Source organism: Rhinolophus ferrumequinum, chromosome 9 (assembly GCF_004115265.2).
Source record: "Rhinolophus ferrumequinum isolate MPI-CBG mRhiFer1 chromosome 9, mRhiFer1_v1.p, whole genome shotgun sequence".
Classification (NCBI taxonomy): Eukaryota; Metazoa; Chordata; class Mammalia; order Chiroptera; family Rhinolophidae; genus Rhinolophus; species Rhinolophus ferrumequinum.
Window position 1 is genome coordinate 47,744,885 of NC_046292.1, and position 25,195 is coordinate 47,770,079.

Genomic DNA, 25,195 nt, shown 5'->3' on the forward strand with positions numbered 1-25,195 from the left:
CCTGACCAGATTTTTCACAGCTCCAATGTAGCAGCTCTTCTCCTTCCTCCCAGAACTCTCCTGGGTAATGGGCCGCACTGATTGGCCTGTTGAGTCCTAACCTGCAGGACCTGCAGAGGGCCTCCAGTTCATTTGCCTAACTTCACAATACAGTCCCTCAATTTCCCCCCAAAATGTCACATGGCGAGAGTTGGTTGTAATTGAAATAAATTCAAATACCTCTAAGGATGTATTGAGTATTTCACCAATTGTTTGAGATGGCTGGAGACGCCCACTCATGTTACACCAAGGAGGAGCTGGAAAGGACTGATATGTACTGAAGTTCCCCTAGGGACCAGCCATCTGCTTCAATTCTCACAATCATCGTTTCGGGTAAGACTGGGTGATTTGCCAAAGGTCACACCAACCGCAGAGCAGGAACTAGAATTTTAACCCAGGAACACCTGACTTCAAAGCTCCCCTTCTTTTCACTACACCACATCTCCAAAATAATAATGCTCCTTCAGAGCACATTCAGATTCTCATTATTAAAAAGAAGGGCAGCAAAGAAGGACAGCTATTCACTAGGATAAATCTAAATAAGAGCACCCCAATAGTTAGCGTCTTGGAATAGTGGAAACAAAATTGACTCTATGAACTTGAATAAGCGATTTCACCTTTCTGAGCTTGCTTCAGCTTATTTATTGGCACACACAATTTTACAGAGTTGACATCAACACTAAATTATATATATACACCATATATACATATATATATATACACACACTCATATATACTTACATATGCCTGGTACCATATGTATATACGTTAGTGTGAAGCAGTGTTAAGTGGAATTCTTGCTTCCTTTCAACTGGGTTAACGCACGACACATTTGGGAGGGGTGTTAACTGACTCACACAAGAGCAGGTTAATGATTAATTCAGTGACACCCACAGCAACCACAGTCCTTGGAGGGAAATTGACACTGCAGTCCACATTCTCTGAAGCCCTTCTCCCTAGTAACTACCACTGCCTCCTAAACAAGAGTTTTTCAGATTGTTGCTATCAACCCCAGTAGCAGGGAAGAGGGTTTAGGTGTGATCACCGTAAAATGTGGGCAAGTTTTAGGGGCCCGGTTTGGGGAGATGGAAGCGCTCCTCCCAGTCCCTCAACTCCACCAAGGCCTGTTTTAAAGAGCACAGGCTTGACAGTGAATCAGAGCTGCGCTTCGGCTCTGCATATTCCTACTCGTGTGACTTTGAGCTTTCAATTTCAGTTTTCTCATCTGTAAAATGGGGATGATAATATTTTGTCTTCTAAGGTTGTTGTGAAGATTGAGTTAGATAATGAACTTAAAGCACTTAGTACAGTATCTGGCACATTGTAAGCCCTAAACCAGTTGGTTATTATTTTATAATTAACAGGGACCAGAGTTTTAAAGTTCTATGATGCAGGGCAATCAAAGAGCAAAGGGAAGAACAACTGCTTTGTTGCTGGAGGATCAAGTTCAATGCCGTAGTCAGGCTACAAGGTCTATCATAACCTGGCCCCAAGCCTCTGCTTTACCCTGTGGTTACCTGCACACACTCTGGAAAAAACCTCCTTAGCATCCCCAAGGGGCAAGCAAACTTCCTCCTTTAGTTTCCCAGAGTACTTTTCATATACTTTTGTACTCTCCCTTATCACACTGTAGTCTCATTGTTGGTTTGCAATATCTATCTCCACTCTACCCTACACATCCCATGCTGTGAGTGTATGGACAGTAGGGACCATAAAGCCTCTTTGCATTTGCATCCATAGGCACTCTGTATGTCTCGGACGGATGGGTAACGAACATGGAAATATCACCACAGGAAATAGCAACTTGGTAATGGGGTCAGGATTCGGGTCAGGTTACGACAGTCTTTGTATGCTTCATAAATTATCCTAAGCCTGGGTCGAAGCAGAGGTGTAGAGGACATGACGTTTGCAGAATTGTTTGCCTGATGAGGGTGGATGGGCAGTTCCTGTGTGCCTTCCAGGGAAAACATGACTGGCTGGTGACTGCCAGCAGGGCCAGAGCAGACAGAACACCTTAGCCACCAGGGAGCCACGGCAGGATGATACCTCTAAGTTTTCCTGCAGCCACCAAGGTTAATATATTAAGCAAAGTAGGAGCAACAAGTCTTTGCAGATCTGGTCAATCGCCAGCAGAGCAGAGCAGAGCGATCTGTAGGTAAGGACCACTCTCCCTGTGATTATGTTCACTGTAAACAATGATGGAAGATCTAGAGATAGAAAGGAGATATGAAATGTGATTTCCACAGAGGAAATCACATTTCAACATACCTCGATTATGAATATTACAGAACATAAGGCAACATAGAGGGAGATGATATAGCTTGACTTTTCAGGAATTATTCCATTTTCACTTTTAATCTTTTTGTTAAAGGCAACTGTAAATGATAATATTTATCAATCATGTATTATGTACATCTTTTTTTTTTTTTTTAAAGTGACGTGCTGGAGTCAGCTCCCACTGGCTCTTGAGAGCAGATTGTGTGCACGTCTTCTCAACTCCACGTTGGATGATTTCACACTGGCATCTTAAAATCAGCCCTGGCAGGAGTATTTATACCATGGAAATTGGCAAACACTACATGTCAGGATTTCCCACCCCTATATCCTCTGAGAGCTGATTGTTAAACACTCACCAGCACCGTTGACTTTACAATAAATGATTCCATTTAATCTTCTCAACGCTCCTATTTTACAGATGGGAAACTGAAGTGTAGAGAGGTTAAATAACAAAATAACTTATTACAAACTTTTTGATGGCAAAGGCATGATTAAAATTCACACCATCTGCCTCCAAAGTTGATGAACTTAATCACGATGGAGGATAAGTCATTCTACAAGGCCAGCATTACACTGATACCAAAGGCAGATAAAGACATGAGAGAAAATTACAGGCCAATATCCCTTATAGATGCAAAGATCCTCAACAAAACACTAGCAAATCAAAGCCAACAGGATATTAAAAGGATTATATATCATGACCACATAGGATTTATCTCAGGAATGCAAGAGTGGTTCAACATAAGAAAATCAATAAGCCACATTAATAGAACAAAGGTTAAAAAAAAATGATCTGAGTTATCACAGAAAAGGCATTTGACAACATCCAACACCTTTTCATGATAGGAACACTCAGAAAATAGGAATAAAAGGTAACTTTTCCAACATGATAAAAGGCATTTATGAAACAACCACAGCTAACATCATACTCAATAGTAAAAGACTGAAAGCTTTCCCCCTAAAAGTAGGAACAAGACAAGGATGCTTGCTTTCACCCCTCAAAATTGAGCCATAAAACTCTAAGAAGAAAATACAGGGGTAAATCTTGGTGACTTTGGATTTGGCAATGGATTCGTAAATATGATACCAAAAGCATGAGCAGCAAAAGAAAAAAATAGATAAATTGGACTTCATCAAAGTTAAAAACTTTTGTGCATCAAAGGACATTATTAAGAAAGCGAAAAAGAGGTGGCCCAGTTGTCTTGGCCAGGGCAGCAGCCACTACCACAGGGCCCACTCAGCACACTGGGCCACGTGGGGTTTTCCCCAGTCTGGTTCCTTTACAGCCTGCCCAGCATTGGGCCCCAGCCACAACCTTTGAAAGCCCAGACATCGAGAACCCACTACGGCTCATTGACAAGGAAATCATCAGCCATAACACCCAGTGGTTCTACTTCGCTCTGCTGTGGTCCCATCACAGTCCTCCGGTGGTTAGCACATCTATTGGGCTGACCCGAGGGGTCCCCTTGGGAGCGGAACTCTGTGTCAGGTGGGCCATAGTTGGTCACCTTCAAGACAAGTTCCTGTTTGTCTCTCACTCAGCCCTGCCTTCACGACTCTCTTTTCATCCCTCCCTCTGCCCCTTTCCCCCACACCTATACTACAAGGCTGAGGCTCCCAAGATCTTGCTCTGCTCACCCCTCCCTGCAATGGACCACAGTCTAGAAATAAACATAAATGTACAGGCAGGCCAGAGGTGCAGAGTTGTGGGGACAGAGCCCCAAAAAGCAGTTTCCAGGCTCTCGGCCTCACATAGAAGGTGCTGGCTCAGGTAGTAAATGGCCATCGACTGATCAAATGGCCAGCAGCTGTGGCTAGTTGGCCGTCAGCTGTAACCAGTGAGCCATTAGCCATGAATATAACTGCCGAGGCTAGGCTAGCAGGGAAGAAAAAGAAAAAAAGGAGGAGCTAGCAAGAAGATGGTGGCTGAGTCTGCAAGCGGCACAGTGAGGGTTGAGAATTGTGTTGCTCCTGCTTCCTGTGTCTCCAACCCAGCCGCCAGTGAGAGTATAGTGGTGTGACTCCCCTACCTATGGCTCCGTGGGTGTTCCTTTTTGGCCTCACCATGTCCTGCGTTCTTGTGTGGGGAGCGGGACCAGAGACCCCGCCTGACACTCCGCATGACACTTGGCGAAGTCGGCAGGATCCCCTGCACTACAAATGGCGCAGCGAGCAGGGTATAGTGCTGGCCAAAGCTCTCCAAAGGACGGTGGAGCAGTTTGTGTGTATGAACACTCAGTCTCAGGAAGACCAGGAGGAGCAGCTGCCTGAGAGCTGGAGCCCCGTGGAGGGGTGGGAAGACGTGGACGGTTCCCCAACCAGCAGAGGCCGGAGAAAGCGAAGGTTGTGGCGGCCCTGTGGGCTGGGAAGTGCTTGCTGAGACAGCCCGGATGCAGGACTTGTAGTCCCAGGAGGAAAGGCTTGCTGAGTCCTTTGGGAGTTGAGGGTGAGGTCAAGGTCGTCCCTCACCCCCAGGACAGCCCTGGCAAATGACTATGGACTATGGGGAATTGCCTTCCATCCCTAATTTAATGGACCACTTGACTGTTTGGGAACATACCACCATGTAGAGGAACTGGCAGATGTTTGCTTTTGTGTCTTGACCGGCCACCATTGAGAATATGTAAGCACCTTGACTGTGAGCCGCTATTGTTCCAGTACGGTACCCTGAGAGGCCCAGAGAGAGTGGCGGTGCCCTGAGAGGCCCTGGCTGTGTCCAGGAAGCCGGGCTGTGCCCAGAGAGAGTGGCAGTGCCCTGAGAGGCCCTGGCTGTGTCCAGGAAGCCGGGCTGTGCCCAGAGAGAGTGGCGGTGCCCTGAGAGGCCCTGGCTGTGTCCAGGAAGCCGGGCTGTGCCCAGAGAGAGTGGCGGTGCCCTGAGAGGCCCTGGCTGTGTCCAGGAAGCCGGGCTGTGCCCAGGGAGAGTGGCGGTGCCCTGAGAGGCCCTCGTGTGCCTGGGGAGACTAGTGGTACCCTAAGAAGTCCAGGAAGTCTGGCTGTGCCCAGGAGTACTGGTGGTGCCCTGAGAAACCCTGGCTGTGCCCGGGGAGACTAGTGGTACCCTAAGAAGTCCAGGAAGTCTGGCTGTGCCCAGGAGTACTGGTGGTGCCCTGAGAAACCCTGGCTGTGCCCGGGGAGACTAGTGGTACCCTAAGAAGTCCAGGAAGTCTGGCTGTGCCCAGAAGTACTGGTGGTGCCCTGAGAAACCCTGGCTGTGACCAGAGAGCTTGGCTGTGTCCAGGAAATAGCATTCACCTCCAGGCTCCTCACACAGGGCCCCTCGCGGAAGACGCTTGTCGCGTAGATTGTGAGGCGAGAGCCTGTAGGGGTGGAGTGTGGGGACAGAGCCCCAAAAAGCAGTTTCCAGGCTCTCGGCCTCACATAGAAGGTGCTGGCTCAGGTAGTAAATGGCCATCGACTGATCAAATGGCCAGCAGCTGTGGCTAGTTGGCCGTCAGCTGTAACCAGTGAGCCATTAGCCATGAATATAACTGCCGAGGCTAGGCTAGCAGGGAAGAAAAAGAAAAAAAGGAGGAGCTAGCAAGAAGATGGTGGCTGAGCCTGCAAGCGGCACAGTGAGGGTTGAGAATTGTGTTGCTCCTGGTTCCTGTGTCTCCAACCCAGCCGCCAGTGAGAGTATAGTGGTGTGACTCCCCTACCTATGGCTCCGTGGGTGTTCCTTTTTGGCCTCACCATGTCCTGCGTTCTTGTGTGGGGAGCGGGACCAGAGACCCCGCCTGACACCCCGCACGACAAGAGTCTAGGGACCACTCCAGCCACAGTCCCAGAACCTTTGCCTGCCTAGAGTCAGGTGCTAGGTCTCACCAGCACCTGACTCTATGTGAGACAATTAACACCAAAAGTTGTGGCGGGTGGGAGTAAGGCTGCTAGAGGTGAAAGGCTGCCGCCCACACCAGGGCCCAAGCAGGCCCCAGCCGACATAGAGCTTGGCTCTTTCTGTAGCTGAAATGGGAAAAGGGTGCTGGCCCAAGGCCCCTCAGGCTAGCACATAGATTGGCACGTGGGCCATCTTGAAATCCTGGCATTTCCCCCTAACATACCCACACATTCAGGCAGCCTTGGGAATTCCAAGTGTCAACTTGGCAGCGTGCTATCTACTACAGGGAAGGGAGTTTGGGAGCGGGGAGCCAGGCTCCTGGCTGGGCCCCCCAGTCCTGTTGGCAGACCTCCATTCCCTCCTCCTGCCTTGGCCCCCAGTGCTTATCGGAGAGACATTCTCAGTGGTTTCCACATGGACTTTAGACAACAGCCATGTTAGCTTCTTATATATGGGCTTTTTCAGAGTTATTTATAAGAAGACAAAAATTAAAGTAAGGGGCCGGCCCGGTGGCTCAGGCGGTCAAAGCTCCATGCTCCTAACTCCGAAGGCTGCCGGTTCGATTCCCACATGGGCCAGTGGGCTCTCAACTACAAGGTTGCCAGTTCAATTCCTCGAGTCCCACAAGGGATGGTGGGCTCCGCCCCCCGCAACTAAGATTGAACACGGCACTTTGAGCTGAGCTGCCTCCTGGATGGCTCAGTTGTTTGGAGCCATCCTCTCAACCACAAGGTTGCCAGTTCGATTCCTCGACTCCAACAAGGGATGGTGGGCTGTGCCCCCTACAACTAGCAACAGCAACTGAACCTGGACCTGAGCTGCGCCCTCCACAACTAAGACTGAAAAGACAACAACTTGAAGCTGAATGGCACCCTCCAAAACTAAGATTGAAAAGAGAACAACTTGACTTGGGAAAAAGTCCTGAAAGTACACACTGTTCCCCAATAAATTCCTGTTCCCCTTCCCCAATAAAATCTTTAAAAAAAAAAAAAAAGAAATTAAAGTAAAACTTCGCTAATATTAAAAAAATAAAGTGAAAGAACGGGAGAAAATATTTGCATATCATACCTCTGGTAAGGATTTAATATCCAAAATATATAAGAACTCCTACAACTCAGCAAAAGACAGACAATCCAATTAAAAACTGAGCCAAGGATCTGAATAGATGTTTAACCCAAGAAGATATACAAATGGCCAATAAGTGCATAAAAATGCTCAAATGGCTAATAAGTGCATAAAAATGCTCATTAGTCATTAGGAAATGCAACTCAGAACCACAATGACATACCAGCTCACACCTACAAAGATGGCTATTAAAAAAAAAATGGAAATAACAACTGTTGGCAAGGATGTGGAGACATTGGAACCCTCATACACTGCTGGGAATGTAAAATAGTACAGTCCCTGTGGAAAATAGTTTGGCAGTTCCTCAAAAAGTTAAACATAGAATGACCACGTGACCCAGCAATTCCACTCTTAGTATATACACAAAAGAATTGAAAAAAGGGACTCAAACAGAGACTTGTATGCCGATGTTCATTGCAGCATTATTCACAACAGCCAAAAGGTGGAAACAATCCAAATGTCCATCAACAAAGGAAGGATAAACAAAATGCAGTATACACATACAATAATACTGTATTCAACCATAAAAAGGAATGAAGTTCTGATACAACCTACAACGTGGGTGAACATTGAAATAAGTCAGACATAAAAAGACAAAATATATGAATACCTGAGATGTCTAGCATAGGCCAATTCATAGAGACAGAAAATAGACTAGAGTTTATCGGGGTCTGGAGGGAGGAGTATATTGCTTGAGGGGTACAGAGTTTCTGTTTGGGGCGATTAAAAGGTTTTGGAAATAGATAGTGGTAGTGGTTCCACAACATTGTGAATAACTAATGCCACTAAATTTTACACCTAAAAATGGTTTAAATGGCACATTTTGTGTTCCATATATTTTACAACCACCACAACAAAAAATCCTAATTAAATTCTTGTTGTGTGTCAACCCTTCACCTAATTTTCTAGCATCTACGGTCTTCCTCCTTTGAGCCCAGTGACCTAATGTTGCCCACTTCTTTCCCAATTGCTTGAAGCCTTTCTCCTCCCTGTTGTACATTTGGCAACAAGTTTGTTGTACACTTGGCAACACCTATGGAGACGGGTGCCTCAACCGGCACCATACACTGGCCAACTGACATGAAGCTGACAGAAACTATTGGCAGAGAAAATGGGGCATTAGGGAAAAGATATAAAATAATGTGAGTACAAAAATATGTATGTATTGTAAATATGTGCATACAATATGTACATTGAATAAAAGCTCTAGAATGCACAGGTACACCATAGCTTTAGAAACTTGTCCAGAGCGATGAGCTTTCTTCTGGATCACCTCCCTCAATGTTTCGGGGAATAAAACTGTGGCAACTCAACCTCCTAAAGCAGATTGCTCCCCAAGTATTAGGCCACAAAGATGGGGTCTCTTTTCAAAGATTTAGTACAACCCTTACCATGCTGATCCTTTAATGTCTTCTGTACTTATATTCTCTCATTTTGTTTTCCTAAATTCGGCAAAATGTTTGATTGACTACTTGGCCTTTTCACAATTATCTTGAAGCTCAAGGGCATTCTTTTGTAGGCTAGGATTTTCTTTTATAAAGTGAGAGTGTGGCACATAACAGATTCCCTCTCTCTGTTCTATCCCACAGATCTACCTATATGTCAAGGAAGAGAGGAACTCTAATTGACTTTTTTTCTCTTTTGGCTTTGGGGGACTGCACACAATTTTGCATATTTTTTAGAAGTTATATTTTTAAATCTATTTCATATAAAATCGTATCCAGTAGTGGTTAAGAGTTGGGGCATTGGTGTCCCCATATGTTCAACGTTGGTTCTGCTCTTACTGTGTGCTTAGACAAGTGTGCCTTCCACCTCTCTGAGCGCTGTTTTTTTCATCTGCAAAGTGGAGAGTATAACACCTACCTCAGAGGATTATAGTGAGGCTTAAACGAGAGGAGACAGAAGACGTACCTAGCACAGTACCCAACACAGAGTGGGTGCTCCTAAGAGTTAGCTCTTTTGTTACCTTATTTGTTGTAGAGCATCCCTGAACACCCACAGGCTTCCTCCATGAAATCTTCCCAAATGGACAGCCCACAGTGATTTCCCCTTTCTCTAAATTCCTGAAAGAGTTCATGAAAATACAATTCATGCTGCAGCCATTTTATAGGTTTACAAACTTTGGTCAAAAAAAACTCTAAGTCCTTTGAGACCGGTGGCAATGTTGTACATTCTTGCCACCTTTGGAGGCTGATGAAGTCTCACATGTAATGGGCCCTGAAGAAACACTTGTTAAAACGAATGGCTGAGAAGCAATTTGGGGAACTGGAAAAAGCATTGGACTTGTTGCCATAAAATGTAGGTTCTAGTGCTGGTTTTCATATATGTGAGCTTTGTGCCATCGGACAAGAAATTTCAAGGCAACTCTGATAATCAGTCTCAACACTGATATAATAGGTATGCCCAACTGGAGTGGACTGCATGCTTGTGTTGTCCTTCCCCAAATTCAGATGTTGAAATCCCATCCCCAATTAGATGGTATTAGGATGTGGGGCTTTTGAGCAGTAATTAGGACAGGAAGGTGGAGTCCTCAAGAATGGGATCAGTGCCCTGACAAAAGGGACCCCAGAAAGCTCTCTCATCCTCTTTCTGCCATGTAAATATACAATAAGATGGGAGTCTGCAACCCAGAAGAGGGTTAGCACCAGAACCCAACTATGCTGGCACTCTGAGCTCAGACTTTCAGCCTCCAGAACTGTGAGGAATAAATTTCAATTGCTTATAAGCCACCCAGTCTACAGGACTTTGTTATAGCCACCCAAATTAAGACACTAACCTACGATCGGGACAGAATTACAGTAAGATTCAAATATGACACCGTACAAATGAATGTGCTTGGTAAGTCTTAACTTACTACAAACATAACCGTACCTGGATTCCTGTACTGCGTCTGAAGTCTACATAAGCAATCAAATTCTCCTAGTGTTATCTTTACCATAGGATATTGATAATGGTCCCTTTGATACTTCCATTCTGGAACTTAAAAGGGGCAGAAAAGGGAGAAATAAACCTGTTGGGTGTTAATCATTTACAATCAGGCCATTGTCCCAACCAATTAACCAATTACACCTAAAGTTAAAGCCTATTTGCAGCCTATTGCAAAGAATAGGAGATGGATAGATTTTTAATGGTAAACTCTTAAGTACACCAAGGCTTATGCTCAAAACTTCCATTAGCAATAACAGGAGGCATTCTGCTTGCTAGGCCCACCGAGAGATGAGAGTTGAATGTGAGCCATAATCTATCTATCTTACTTAATGTCATCAGTTTCCCTATAGCCCCTTCAAACGATCAACGCCACTGAAATGCCATTAAGTGAACTAATAGCATTGATTTAGGAGAATACTGATGGTCTATTTCAATAAAGCTTTCCAACATGAGAAGCCTCTAGATATTTCAAAATCTTGATGTGCCTGTGCACATTTTTTTGTTTGTTTATGAAAGGAGAAAGACAATTACTTAATGAGAAGGTAGTAGAAGAGGATAATATACATGAATATATCAGCCAAAATATTTCCCCTAATACTTGGATAGTTTTCCTTTATTATTATTATATAAAAATTGATTGCATTTTTGAGCCTTATGTAAATTAGAAAATATTTCACATTGCCTTTGATTTACAAGAAGTGAACAAACCAAAAGAAAAGTGACATTGGGCTTTTAAAAAATTTCCTTCAACATAATCACTGAAAGCACCCTTTAAACAGTCATGATACACAATGCTTGGTTAGAATTGTCTCATTTACTAAGTACAAATACTATTTCACCCTTATTTTGAACCCAGATTCATTCCGTTATCAACTCCTGCTACATCTTCCTTTAAATACCTGATATCTGCCCATTTCCTTCTAGTGCCATCTCACCCACCCTAGCTAAGGCTCTTTTGAAGCAGACCCAGATTGAGGCAGTGACTGCTTAATTGATCTTCTCTTTTTAAATCTCTTGATACTTCAATCCTTCTCGCATATTCTATGCTGCATAGAATGTAAAATCTTTGAGAGCACGGACTATATCCTATATTTCCTGTGTTGTCGATATAGTGACCATAATTCCTGAACAGAAAATCTAGACACTTATCTGGAAAGTACATTTATAAAGAAAAAAAAAGCAGAAACCTGAAATTGAACTTTTCTCACCAAATCTGTGGTTATTGTTAGCTCACAAATGCATTCTAACTGAATGCATTCTGCGTTACACACACACACACACACACACACACGCACGCACGCACGCACGCACACACGATACACATGGGTTGATTGATGGGCTGATTGCTTAGGCTATTAAGAACAGAGATTGAAAACTGGCAGACTGAAGCTCATGATAATTTTTTTGTCCAACACTTTAAAAATATTAATTTGAACTGATTGTCAACATTTAAAAGTTGTTAATTTCACATTTTTTTAAAAAAAAAATCAGTCTTCTCATGAGAAATCTGAAGATCTAAAAAGACTGGGTTTTAGAGATCAGCTCAAGCTCAAGTCCACCCAACATGGGGAAATCTAATAAAACAGAAAACCCAAAGGGGGCTGGCTACACTTTCAGTATAAGGATGAACAGGAAAGAAACCTGCTGCACTGAAAGGGACAGGAAAACTTGCCTGTCTGGACCCTGGCACTTGGTAGAGGAGACAGAGATAGAGATAGAGCTGGAGATAGAGACAGAAATAGAGAGAATCTCCAAGGATGTGTGGATAGATAGCTAGATAGATAGATAGATAGATAGATAGATAGATAGATAGATAGATAGATACTCCCACACACATGGGTGTCCAGCCCAATTCATCCTACTTTTGTAGTTAAAAATAAAAAACAAATACAAGCAAAGATATTAATTTGGTCCTGGGTATGTAGTTACCGCAGTCAATTAGTAAAAGTAAACACAAATGATCTCTAAATAAATGGAACTTCAATCTGTGCCTCACAGAATTTCTACAGATAAATCCAAGCTCAGATTAAAATCCACAAAACACACAATAAATAAGGCACAGTGAGTAAAAGCCAGCAGCCACAGAGGACAAAAATCAGACCTACGAAATCTTCAGCTATGGAATGACAAGACATAGAATATAAAATAAGAATGTTTAATATTAATTCACTCAACAAGTATTTTTTTAATACCTTCTATTTGCCAGGTAATGTTCTGAGCTGTAAGGACAAAGTAGCCAACAAAATAAACACCCTGACTCTCAAGGAGGTTACATTTCAGGAGAGAGAGAGACAAAAAAATAACTTAAAATATGTAGTATGGCAGGTGGCGGGGGAAAAAGCTAGGAGAGAGGTAAGGAGTTTATAGCAGAGGAATCTCATTGTCCTTTGAGACATATGGGGATTATCTTTGGGTATGAGAGATGACCTGAGAGTGCTGGGCTTCTTGCATGACTGACAAAAACAGGGAGGTAGGCATAATATTATAATGGTTTCAAAGTCGATAGTGCTGGTAAGACTATGAGTATGGCTGCAGTGAGGGAAGTAGTCTCTTCTCAAGGGCACACAGAGTCCTGGGTCTTCCTCTTCAGCGCCTGACAATGTTTGTGTGAAGGGAAGGGAAGAAATATTCACTTCTGAAGTACATGTTTCTCCGGGGATTCCTCTTTTCCTGCTGATGGAGGCCTAAAGACCAGGGGAGAGGTTTGCTTAGCTTTAAAACCTTTATTTCAAGAAAAAGCCTGAACATATAAGCAAGAAACAAGAGCCTACAGAATTGTCTGGACAGATCTGCAATAGAACTTCTAGGAATGAAAAAAAAGATGACAGAAATTTAAAACTCAAATTCAAAAGATTAGACACAGCTGAAAAACAGAATTAGTGAACTGGAAGTCAGATCCTAAAATAACTATCCAAAATATCAAAGAGAGGTAGCAAGACTTAGACATCTGAATTAGAAGGTCTAATATATATGTAATCAGAATTCTCCAAGAAGATAGCAAAAATGAGGGAGAGATAACATTCAATGAGGTATTAGCTGAGAAATTTCCAAAATCACTGAAAGTCATTACCTACTTGGTCACAGAAGGCATTTCTTGACCCCTTGTCTATAAGTAAAAGTTTTTATTAAACCACCTTCCAGAAATATGTATTCAATTGAATATTACTTTACAGTTTACAATGAGCTTTCACATACTAAAATCTACGTTATATGTTTTTAGACTTTTGGGGAGTCTTCGGCTTGTTTTCCTAACATGAAACTGAAGTAAAATCTAGGTATGCACCAGTGTTAAGGCCATTCTCTTTAAAGTAGAGAAGAGAAAGTTTCTCATCACCAAACTTACTTAATGTAAGTACAGCACCCTCTTAGGTGTGATGGGTATATTAGTTAAGACCACTGAATTTGGTTGATTCTCTGCAGTTTTCATTTCAGTGTTATTTTGGGATATTTCCTTTGCAAATTTTCGTTTGTTTTCTCTCCCCGGGAATGACTTTGGGGGTCCACGGAGACAGTGCCCTTCAGTAGGTTAAGTGGGGGGATCCAATTTCATCATGACCTTGGAAGCTCTTTAAGTCATTTTCTCCATTTGCTATGTGACTAAGGTCCAGACCTTCTTAGCAGGACATAACAGGCTATTTCTTTACCTTCTGTCACTGTCCTCTTTCCCAGCTCTACTCTCAGTACAAGCACACAAGACAATCCACAATTTCCCCAAATGTATGATCATATACCAGGCTCTTCGGCCACCGTGCTTCTGTATAGGAAATTCCTCTTGACCCTCCTCTTGTCTAACTTACCATTTTTCTTCTTTTTTTTTTTAAAGATTTTATTGGGGAAGGGGAACAGGACTTTATTGGGGAACAGTGTGTACTTCCAGGGCTTTTTCCAAGTCAAGTTGTTGTCCTTTCAATCTTAGTTGTGGAGGGCGCAGCTCAGCTCCAGGTCCAGTTGCTGTTGTTAGTTGTAGGGGGCGCAGCCCACCATCGCTTGCGGGAGTCAAGAGTCCAACTGGCAACCTTGTGGTTGAGAGCCCGTGCTTCAACCAACTGAGCCAGCTGGCCACCCGAGAGCTGAGCACCAGCTCATTGACTTCCTTCTAGTTGTGGAGGGCGCAGCTCACTGGCCCATGTGGGAACCGAACTTGCAGACTCGTTGCCCAGAGCTCGTGCTCTAACCAACTGAGCCACCCATCCGCCCCGTCCTACCATTTTTCAATGATCCCCACTCATGTCCTCTCACTTAAAATCTGTTGGTCTCAAGAAAGTCCACTGGTCCTTTGCAACTCTTCTCAAACAGGGCATCTAGCTACCCAAAGCTTTCTCTAACAACATCTATGGCACTTTGTACTACAAAGTATTCATCTTTGAATCCAGATATGTCTAGTTCTGAACAACAGGGTTGCTGGTTCGATTCCCACATGGGCCAGTGGGCTACACCCTCCACAAGTAGATTGAAGACAACGAACTGCCGCTGAGCTGCTGGAGGGGCAGCCAGATGGCTCAGTCAGTTAGAATGGGGGCTTTTACCAACAAGGTTGCCGGTTCAATTCCCACATGGGATGATGGGCTGTGCCCCCTGCAACTAAAGATTAAAAACAGCTACTGGACTTGGAGCTGAGCTGCACCCTCCACAACTAGACTGAAGACAACTTGGAGCTGATGGGCGCTGGAGAAACACACTGTTCCCCAATATTCCCCAATTTAAAAAAAAAAAGTCACTGTGGGGCAATCTTTATCCCTGAACCCAGGGATAGCACTTCTAGGAAATTTACCTACGTAAGTAATTGAAAAATGTGCTCAAAGATTTAACTACAAGACTCACACTTCCTTGCTGATTCAACAGCAAAATCTTGATGAATTTTGCTGATGCAACAGCAAAATCCTGTTCCTTGCTGATTCAACAGCAAAATCCTGTTGAATCCTGTTAAGACCTACAATTGGGCTTTGGCTAAATAAATGCACAACAGAATACCAAATAGCGATTTAAAAACATGCATGGAAAATATTTAGTGACATGTCATTTTATTCAAGAAAAAAAGGTTGTTCAAGGAGAAAGGCAGTGTGTTCAGCCTGATTACATATAATGCTAAACATCAAATAGTTAACAATGATTTTCTGGGTGTGGGATTTCAATTGTTTTTCTTTTTTCTGATTCTGAAAAAAATACAACTTTTCCACAATAGATACTAATTATTTTTGTGATTTATAAAAAGTTTTTGTTTTTAAAGGAGAGAGTCCTGCCCTTTCATGGTCCTAAATTCTCTTTGGAGCTACAACTCTACTACTGTGTTTTCCCGAAAATAAGACCGGGTCTTATACTATATTTCCCCAAAATAAGACCGGGTCTTATATTAATTTTTCCTCCAAAAGACACATTAGGGCGTATTTTCAGAGGATGTCTTATTTTTTCATGTACAACAATCTACACTTATTCAAATACAGTCACGTCATCTTCTTCTGAAACATCTTCATAACGTACTAAATGCGTCTGTCTGGCTGATGATCTTAACTGGGGCTTATTTTTGGTGTAGGTCTTATTTTCGGGGGGAACACGGTAAGAGGCCATTCATATTCCCAACATTTCAGGGTGATCCAAGGGAAAGGGCTGTGGAGATACTTTAGCCTCATTTCACAAAATGGAGTCTTGGAAGGTGAAAAACAGCTGCCTCAGTGAGTAGTGATTTTAAAACCCAAACTAGATGTTACGATGTTGGAAAACTTCCATTAGCCTGTTTCATATTTCAAGATAGTCCCCTCAAAATTACATGCTGACCCTGAAATGATCTCCCATGGAAGGACTCTGTCCCACCCAGGAGAGAATACTAAAGCATATGCCGTCTTACTTGACATTTACTTGGGCATTCCACAGCTGGAACCCTTCCCCACCCCTTCACCCCCACCACCACCAGACACAACCAACACACACACACACACACACACACACACACACACACACACACACACACACACTTTTGTCTTTTATTAGGCTGCAGCTATTCCTGGAGTTACCAAAAGGGCCCCAGACCCTGCCAGCGATGAGGCCCAGGTCTGCAGAGCTGGCTTCACGCCCGAGGTGCTGGGTTCCCCTCTCCGGTGGGGGGGGGGGGGGGGGCAGGTAAGCTTCAAATACCGGTGACTTGACTTCCTCTCTCCTTCCGGGAGGCCCCCGCCCACGTCTCCGCCATCAGGTCTTCGAGAAAGTCACGTTCTAGGCTCAGAGCTGTTCTGAAGTTTCTGGGAGAAAAAGGGGGGTGAGATCACAAGCTCCCTTTCACGGGGCCAAGAAACAGGGCCCCTAGCTGGGTGTCTGTCACTAATTAGATGGCTACAGGGGTAAGTGATTTTCCCGTTGAGTGGATTAAATCCCTCGTTCGTCAGACAGGGTGTTGACGCAGAATGACTGTGTCCCCTCTCCCGTACTGAGGAGGGTGAGTGCCCAGATGTCCCTGGGAGCGCTGCAAAAAGAACAGAGAGTTAACATGTATTGAGCGGCCCTGGGGTGCGAGCACCCATGTAAAAATACTATCTTATTTAATCTTCCAGCAATCCCTCATGATAGGTGTCCTTGATCCCAATACAGTCTGAAAATAGAGGCAGAGGTTCTGCGAAATGCTCTCCAACGTTTGCCATTTCGTGACACACTTGGAAAAAATATTTTTACAGCACACTTGGGCAAACGAGTGGGCACCGACCAGAAGCAAACGGCCCCCCACCGCCTCGGGAAGAGGGCCTCCAGTTCTCAGTCGACCTGTCCCACCTGTTACCTGTTCGCTGCCCACTGGAATGAAAGCCGTGAAATGGCTGATCCAAGAGAAGTGTGATATGGCTGGGTCAAGACAAACCTGAATTGGAATCGCAGCTCTGCCTTCTGTTTGATTTCGAGCAAGTAACTTAGCCTGCTTCCTAACCTCTAAGCGAAACTAATAATAGTGTGCACGTCACTAGGATAGTGGCATGAGTAATACATGTAACCGAACGTCGATCACGGAGCCTGCACCCAGGGACCTCTCAGCAGGCGAACTCGCGCGCGCCTTGCGTCCCGGGTGCGGGGCTCGGTGGAGCTCTCTGGGAGCCCAGCGCCCCGCAAGGCAGGCGCCGGAGTGCGGCGCGGAGCCCCCGGCCTGCGCGGGGGCGGGAAGGAGGCGCCGGCCGCCCCGGGAGGTTCCCGGTTTCTCTCCAGACTTCTGAGTACCCCGCCAGCTGTGTCACCATCCGAAAGTGCGAGCCGGGGGCGGGGGCGAGGCGCGGCTGGAAGCCCCGGCGCGCTTACGGAAAGTGCGAGCCCGGAGTTCCCAGCTGCGATCGATCTGGCGAGTCGGCCTCCCCCCGCGTCGCCTTGGGCCGCGGTTCCCGCTTGCCCTCCGGCCCCTGTCGGCTCGCGGCCCCTCGCCGAGTCCGGGAAAGCGCGTGGTGGCGGACTCGGCCCAAGACCGGGAACAGCACCCGTGGGCCCCTGCAGCGAAGCGAGAATTTCTTGGCCGAGTTTTGGGGCCCTCCGGAACCCCGCTGTCCTGGCTGCGCGATCGAGCCTCACAGTTCCTTGGCGGGGATGAGGGGGTGTGGTTAAAAAAACAAACAACAAACAAACAAACGGATGGCACGAGGGAAGCCTCCCCACTTCTTTCCACCCCCGGAAGCCCGCCGGATTTGCCCCATTGCACAATTCTCTCTTTGGAATTGCCGCGTGACTTGGACCCAGCCCAAGAATCTTTCCCAGGTTTCCCCAGCCGAAAAGAGAACTGTTTGGGTGCCCCGCCATGACCCCAGAAGCCCTTTAAGTTGCACTTCTTCGGGTGATTGGGTTGACCTTTGAAACACAGAGGTTGCCCTTTATAAAGAAAGAAAAGCTCATTAGATCTCTGCCACACCCGCTGTAGGTTGGCGCCGCGTGGATGCAACCGACACGTTTCTTTTCCCCGTGTATACTTACAGCCAGAAAACGTGTTTCGATCGATTTGGGGAGAATTCAGGAGCTGGGTTTAAAGGAGGACGGCGAGTGATGCTTAAAGGCGCTGGAGACACAATCTTGAGTTCTCCAAGAGTCACAGTGTTTGTTACTTGCACCGATGGGGGCACAGTAGGTACAGGATAAATATGGAATGAATGTTTTGAGGAGGGATTTAAATAGTTGTGTGTAGACCAATGCTTTTGTTTTGCATTTGAGGAAATTTAAGTGACTTGCCCAAGGTCACCTAGCTAATTAATGTGGAAGGCAGGAATAGAAATCTGTCTCATGTTTCCACTCCAAATATTTGTAATTATGACATGGGTGTATTTTCCTCTCTTTATGAAAATAAAATGCCTTCTGCAGTAATCTCTGCAAATCCTAACTCCACACCTTCTCCCTACCCATCTGAAACAAACAAAACAACAATAAACCCCAAGCCCAATTCACCCATGATGCAAAATAGGCTAAATTTGTTCTATTCCGATAGTTAATAGCACTTCTTAATCACACAAAATATGCTCCTCCCCCAAAGAAACAAAAAACAAACAAAAAAGTCCTTCTCGTAGATGTTGTGGAAGATACCAGGTTCCCACTAACCTTACTTTTGTAAGTACCATGTGTGGTGTATTGCATGGGGACTGCTGGACTCATGAGTGACTGTAGAATTGCTCCGAGACTGGTCAGTTATTTTGCTCAGGCTTAAAGGAGATTCGTTGCTCATCGTTCAGAATAAACAAGCTGCAATCTGTGAGACCACGAGGGACTTCAATGACAGTCTTGCAGATGTCTGGACAACTTGCTGTCTTTGAAGTTCCAAGGCTGACCAAATATACCAAATGTCTAATTTAGGGACCAAATTGCCAAACAAGTAGATGTGAAGATCAAAAGAAATCAAAAGTGGCTCTCATGAGTAAAACTTCATTTTGTGGGTTCTCAGCAATGGTTTCCACAATGGTGATAAAGACAAGAGTTATAATAATACAAGTCAAGTACAAATTCTTATCCAAGAAGATAGGGAGGGGGTGGTTTCCAGTGATAGACAGAATAGCAGATCAGATTATGAAATGTCACGTTTTTTAGGTCAGCCAGAAACATTCTGAAATGAGGCAATCCTCTAACTCTGCTGTCTTCTCTAACCCCTCTACCTCTGCTATATTAAAGGTGGGAAGGAATACAAATTGCTAGAAAATTTTGAAATTCTAGGCAGCTAGGTAGAATATATTAATTCTGGTTTGATAATCCTATGCAATGTGCATGAAGTCAAAGAATCATCTCCTATATTTTTCCTATACTGCAATTTCTAGTTTGCCATTATAGCAGACTACTGAACCTCAATTCTAGACAAATTGTTGGCCCCTATTATTGCCCTACTTTATTAGTTGAGAAAATGCATCTGATCAAACAAAAACCATCTTTTCCAAGTCAGATCTTAAAAATAACAATCTATTTGGATGCAAATGATACTTTTCCATATATTACATGTGTCATTCACCACCATTACATAATCGGTGTTGAATTTTTTGCAAAGAAAATATCTCAGGACAATTTTAATGGTTATCAACGTTAATTAGTTTAACTATAGCATAATATTTATCAGTCATGGTCTAGCATTTGGAATTGATTGGATCATCAGAGAAAAGGTAATTATAGTCTTTCATTTTATAGACGATAAACTGAAGGCTACTGAAATTAAGCAATATATGGAGTTCCTGACATAGTCAAAAACAGAACTGAGAATTCTGATTTGCCCTCGTGTTTCATAAAATCATTATCATAACCTTCATTTCAGGAGTGTGTGGTTTCGTGTAAGGCATGGTGCTTGGAACTGAGGATATGAAAAAGTACAAGGAGCTCTCAAAGATTCTAATTGATGACGTAGGCCAATGCTTCTCAAACCCTACAGTCTGTAGGAACCACCAAGGGATCTTGCTAAAATGCAGATTCTGATTCTTTGGTTCTGGGAGGGGGCCTAAGATTCTGCTTTGCAACTAACATGCTCCAAGGAGATGCCAATTCTGCTGGTTCACAGACCACACTTTAAGTAGGAAAGTGCAGGACATATAAGTAGAAAGATAATTAACAGTGTAGAAACCTGAAATTTTTGTAACACAGAGAAACAAAAGGAATGGTAAAAGCTTTTTAGCCCATGCAATGGATGTTACAAAGCTCATGAACTTCTGGGACTGTCCTTCAGACACTCAGAGCATGTTTACTCTTACAAAATAGTAATTTTTGTCACTGGGAGGACAACATATTAGAAATAATATAAACAGTAAAGCAAGAAAAAAGAAAGAAGAAATAACAGGAGAAAGAAATAACATCAAAGGAAGAGAGAGACGCCAAAACAATTTTTTTTGAAAGAATCTGAAAGCATGACAGCCAAGAACGATATCAATACTTCTTGAGAGCATCAATGAAAATGTGGTTTGTACAACCGATTCAGATGCAGTAAGTCTTAATTCAAGTTCTGGTCTTCCATTTGGGAGCTATATAATCTTTAGACATATATATAACCTGTTTAGCTTCATTTTCCCTCTCAGAAAGAAAAGATAATACTTCCAGTCTCCCTGGATTGAATAATTAATACATTAACTAAGATAATGTAAATTAAAGAACTTGACACAGAAGTGTTGAAGAATGTACAAAGCTTCACAATGTATTTTAAGTTAAGAAACTGTCAGCAATTTTATTAAAACCACTGCAGAAACAAATAATTCTAATCTTACACAAACTATTTCAGAGAATAGAAAAAGTAGGTACCGTCTGTGACTAATTTTATGAAGTTATTATAACCTGGCTATCATTACCTGATAAGAATAATGCATACATGAAAGGAAAATAAAAGTTTCTATCACTTATTAGCGTAATTACTAAAATGCATGACCATGTTTGGTTTTTCTTAGAAATGGAGGTTGGCTTAACATTTGAAAATCAATTAATGTAATTAATGATTTTAACAGATTAAAGGAGAAAAACTATATATGATCGTCTCAACTTCAGAAGAAAAAACTCTATAGCAAATATTATGCTTAACAGAGAAATGCTGAAAGTATACCATTTGAGATCAGAAACAAAATAGGATTGCTTGATATAACCACTCCTATTAAATGTTATGCTGGAGGTCCTAGCTAATATTTTTGGTTTTTTCCCAGCCGTTCTTTTTGTTATATCCTGGCATTAAAGGTAGGAAATACACACGCAAGCGCATTCTCTCTCTCTCTCTCTCTCTCTCTCTCTCTCTCTCTCTCTCTTTCAATGGAAAGGACAAAATTGTCATTTTTTTTTTGCAAATAATTTGTATGTGTAGAAAATCCAAAAGAACATGTGGATGAATGATAAGAATTCGTAAGAGAGGTCAGTAATATTGTAACTATATGACTACAGCCAAGCCCACTCCTTTAATTGATTCTAACCATAAGACTCAATAAGTTTGCAACATGTTCTCTTATCAATAACCTGTGACCTGTCACTCAATAGTCTTAGGGAAACTATAGATGACATCTTAACATGATGTCTTTGTTCTTCCTCATAGAGAAAGGTAAAGTGGAAAAGATCATGAGGCAATGATTTACAGGTTTGCTTTGTAGAAAAGAATGAGAACGGAGACCACCCCAAGGCATGTGATCATCCAATGTCGTCTCCAAGACTGTACCTTGAGATCTTATCAGGGAACTGGAAGCCACAGAAATGTACCCAAACCCCCACTCCCATTCCCCTTTGGGTGCTTAAAAACCCCTAATTCAGTCCAATGAGCAAGATGGATTTCAGGCATTTCTAAGTCTCCCATCTTCTCGATTGGTGCTGTCTCAATAAACAAAGCTTTCTTCGCTCCAAACTCTGACATTTTGGATTTTGGCTTTGTGAAGTGTCAGGCACACTAACGTAGTTTGGTAACAGGACTGCAGGATACAAAATCAGTATTACTGTGGGAGACAGAATGAAGCCCTCTCCCCCACAAAGACGTCGAGATCTTAACCCCTGAAACCTGTGAAAATGTTGCCTTACGTGGCAAAAGTGACTTTGCAGATGAGATTAAATTAAGGATTGGAGATAAATTAATTATCTTGGTTTATCAGTGGGCTCAGTGTAATCACAAGGGTCCTTAAAAGCGAAAAAGGGCATCAAAACAGTCCATCAGAGTGAATACACTGTAAGAAGAACTCAACCTACTTGTTGCTGGCTTTGAAGATGGAGAAGGAGTGTCACAAGCCAAAGCATGTGGGCAGTTCTAGAAGCTTAGAAAGGGCAAGGAAATAGATTCACCCCTACGGCCTCCAGAAAGGAATACAGGCTTTTCAACATCTTGATTTGAGCCCAGTGAGACCCGTTTCAGACTTCTGAACTACAGAACTATGAGATAATAAATTTCTGTTGTTTTACACAACTAAGCTTATGGCATTTTGTTACAGCAGCCTTAGAAAAATAACACAATTACAAAACACCTAATTTCTAATACCACTTCGTAAGTGAAAATTAAGAGGGTAACATCTTGACATTTGTGGTAGCATCCAAATTTACATAAAAATATACTCAGGAATGAATGTAACAAACTATATGTAATAAACTCATAAAACTTTATTGAATATTTATTGTTTAAAAGGACAAAAATAAATGGAGATACACTATGTTCCTGAATTGGAAGGCAACATTTACAGATATGAATTCTCCCCAAATTGATTTATAAATTCAATTGCATTTCCAATCAAAATTCCAACAGACTTTTTTTGGATAGAATTTGACAGCTTGATTCTAAAATTTATATGGAAGTGCAAAGGACCAAAAATAGCCAATACGCTCTTGAAAAAGGAGAAGAAATTAAGGGACTTGTCATCCAGATATTAAAATTTATAAAGTCATAATAATTGAGACAGGATGGTATTGGTCCAAGGATAGAAGACTAAATCAATGAATTTAAAGAGAGCCCAGATCTAGATCCACAAATATGTATAGACAAAGAGACTGTGCAGAATGAAGGAGAAATGATGGACCTTTCAGTAAATGGTGCTGGGATGATTGAGTATTCTAGTTACAAAAATGAAATTGGACCCTTACTTCACACTATACATTTTCCAAATGAATTAAAAATCTAATGTAAAAGGCAAAATTATAAAAATTTTAGAAAATAATATAGGAGAAAATATTCATGACCCCGGGGTAGGGAAAGTTTTCTTAAGACATAAAATGTACAAACTATAAAATAAAAGATTGGTAAGTTGGACCACATTAAAATTGAGAACACTTGTTCATCAAAAAATTTCATAAAACACTTGCCATCAACTAGGAAGAGATATGTATTTGCAGCACATTCAAGTGATAAAAGAGTAATATCAAAAGTATACAAAGAACACTTATGAATTAATAACAAACACAAAACCAAAAAAAATGGATAAAAGACTAAAACAGATACTTCACAAAAGGGGAAACTCAAATTGCCATTAAATGTATGAAAGGATACCCAACCTTCTGAGTAAGGAGGGAAATTCAAAGTAAAACCACATTGAAATATTTTTACATACCTGACAGACTGATAAAAACAAGTCCGACCATTCCAAATGTACGAAACGCTCTGCGACAATGGAAACCCTTACACATTGAGAATAGGAGCATACATTTGTATAAGCACTTTGAAAAAAAAGTTTGGCATTACCTACTAAGATTGAACATGTACTTATCCTACGACTCTTCAATTCTGCTCCCTAGTTATATAGTTACATACCCTAGACTAAGAAACTCTGGCACTAGGAAACATGTACATAAATGTTTATAGTGGCATTACTCATAATAAAAAAAACTGGAAGCAATCCAAATGTCCATCAAGGGTAGACTGTATCATTGATTACTGTATATTCATAAAAGGGACTACTATACAGCGATGCAAGTAATGAACTAATAGCTACACACATCAACATAGAAAACACAAAACTCGATGTTGAAAGAAGCCAGCCCCAGAAGAAAACATACAATATGGTTCTCTTAATACTAAGTTTAAAACAGATAAAACTAAGCACTACTTTGTATAAGGATGCACACAGGTCACAAAACTTAAGAAAACCAAGGGGATGATTATCCTAAAATCAGTACACCGATTACCTCAGTGGTGTAGGGTTGAGCAATTCAGGAGGCCCACACTGGGAGTTTCTTTGACAATGACAATGTTCTTTTCTTGACTTGGCGGACATTAGGCAGAATGCTCACTTGATTTTTATTCTTCAGAACGTACACTTATGTCTTGTACATTCTCATGTGAGTATGATTACATTTTTAAAAACCTATTCCGTTTAAAAGAAAACAAACAAAAAATGACCCTGGAGGTTTTGTAGGTGGAAACAAGGGGCTTTAGCTCTAAATCAAAGCAACCAACTTAAGATCATCTTAAGTTTAGCAGTAAATATAATTTACAAACTCTCTTGATTGGACAAGAGCGACTCCCATTTTTTGACATCCCACAATTAAAACGGTTTCATAACCTTGCCATCCACGCTGACACAGAGGTAAACAATGAGTATGAGCTTTCTAGCAAGAGAGATTTTTATCTCCTCACACAAGTGTGAGGAAGAAACAGAGACAAGTTTGTTTCTTACCATAGAGGGTTGAGTTTGGTAAAATTAAATCTTATTCGGTAATAGACTTCATAAATCGTCTGTGAGTGGTTCACTAAGTCATAAACTTAGCTTTAATCTTAGCTTTCCTGTCTGCACAAACTGAAATATTTTATAGAATAGCATCTGAATTTGAAAATATCTTTAAGTCTAGGTGGTTTGCCTCATAGCTTTGCTTTCATTAAAACAGTTGCTATTATTCAAGGGGGATTCATATCTGATATCGTCGTACTTTCCTTTTTCAAGAGGGGGGATGTTTTATTCTGTTGTAGTAGCAGGTGCTCATTATGTTAGTTGAACCTGTAGACTCACTGAATTATGCCTTGTGTATAAAATGCTTGATCTTCAATATTTACTTTGAATCATCCCAAAACAATTAAACAGCAATGCACTTGGTTTAATAAGCTAGGTAATTTTTATCAATCTGCCTTAGAAAAGTCCATCC

At 42.4% G+C, this 25,195-nt stretch overlaps 1 protein-coding gene across 2 annotated transcripts in view; it reads right to left on the bottom strand.

Moving 5' to 3' along the window:
- Nucleotides 1–16,308: 16,308 nt before the first annotated feature.
- Nucleotides 16,309–25,195, bottom strand: part of LOC117026872 (uncharacterized) — a 61,600-nt gene continuing 52,713 nt past the window's right edge. For both annotated transcript variants that reach the window (XR_004423846.1, XM_033114056.1), the window contains one exon: nt 16,309–16,658. Coding sequence is in view for 1 of the 2 variants with exons in the window: in XM_033114056.1 (XP_032969947.1) it covers nt 16,578–16,658 (81 nt within the window). In the remaining variant the exon portion in view is untranslated. The remainder of the gene's footprint in view (nt 16,659–25,195) is intronic.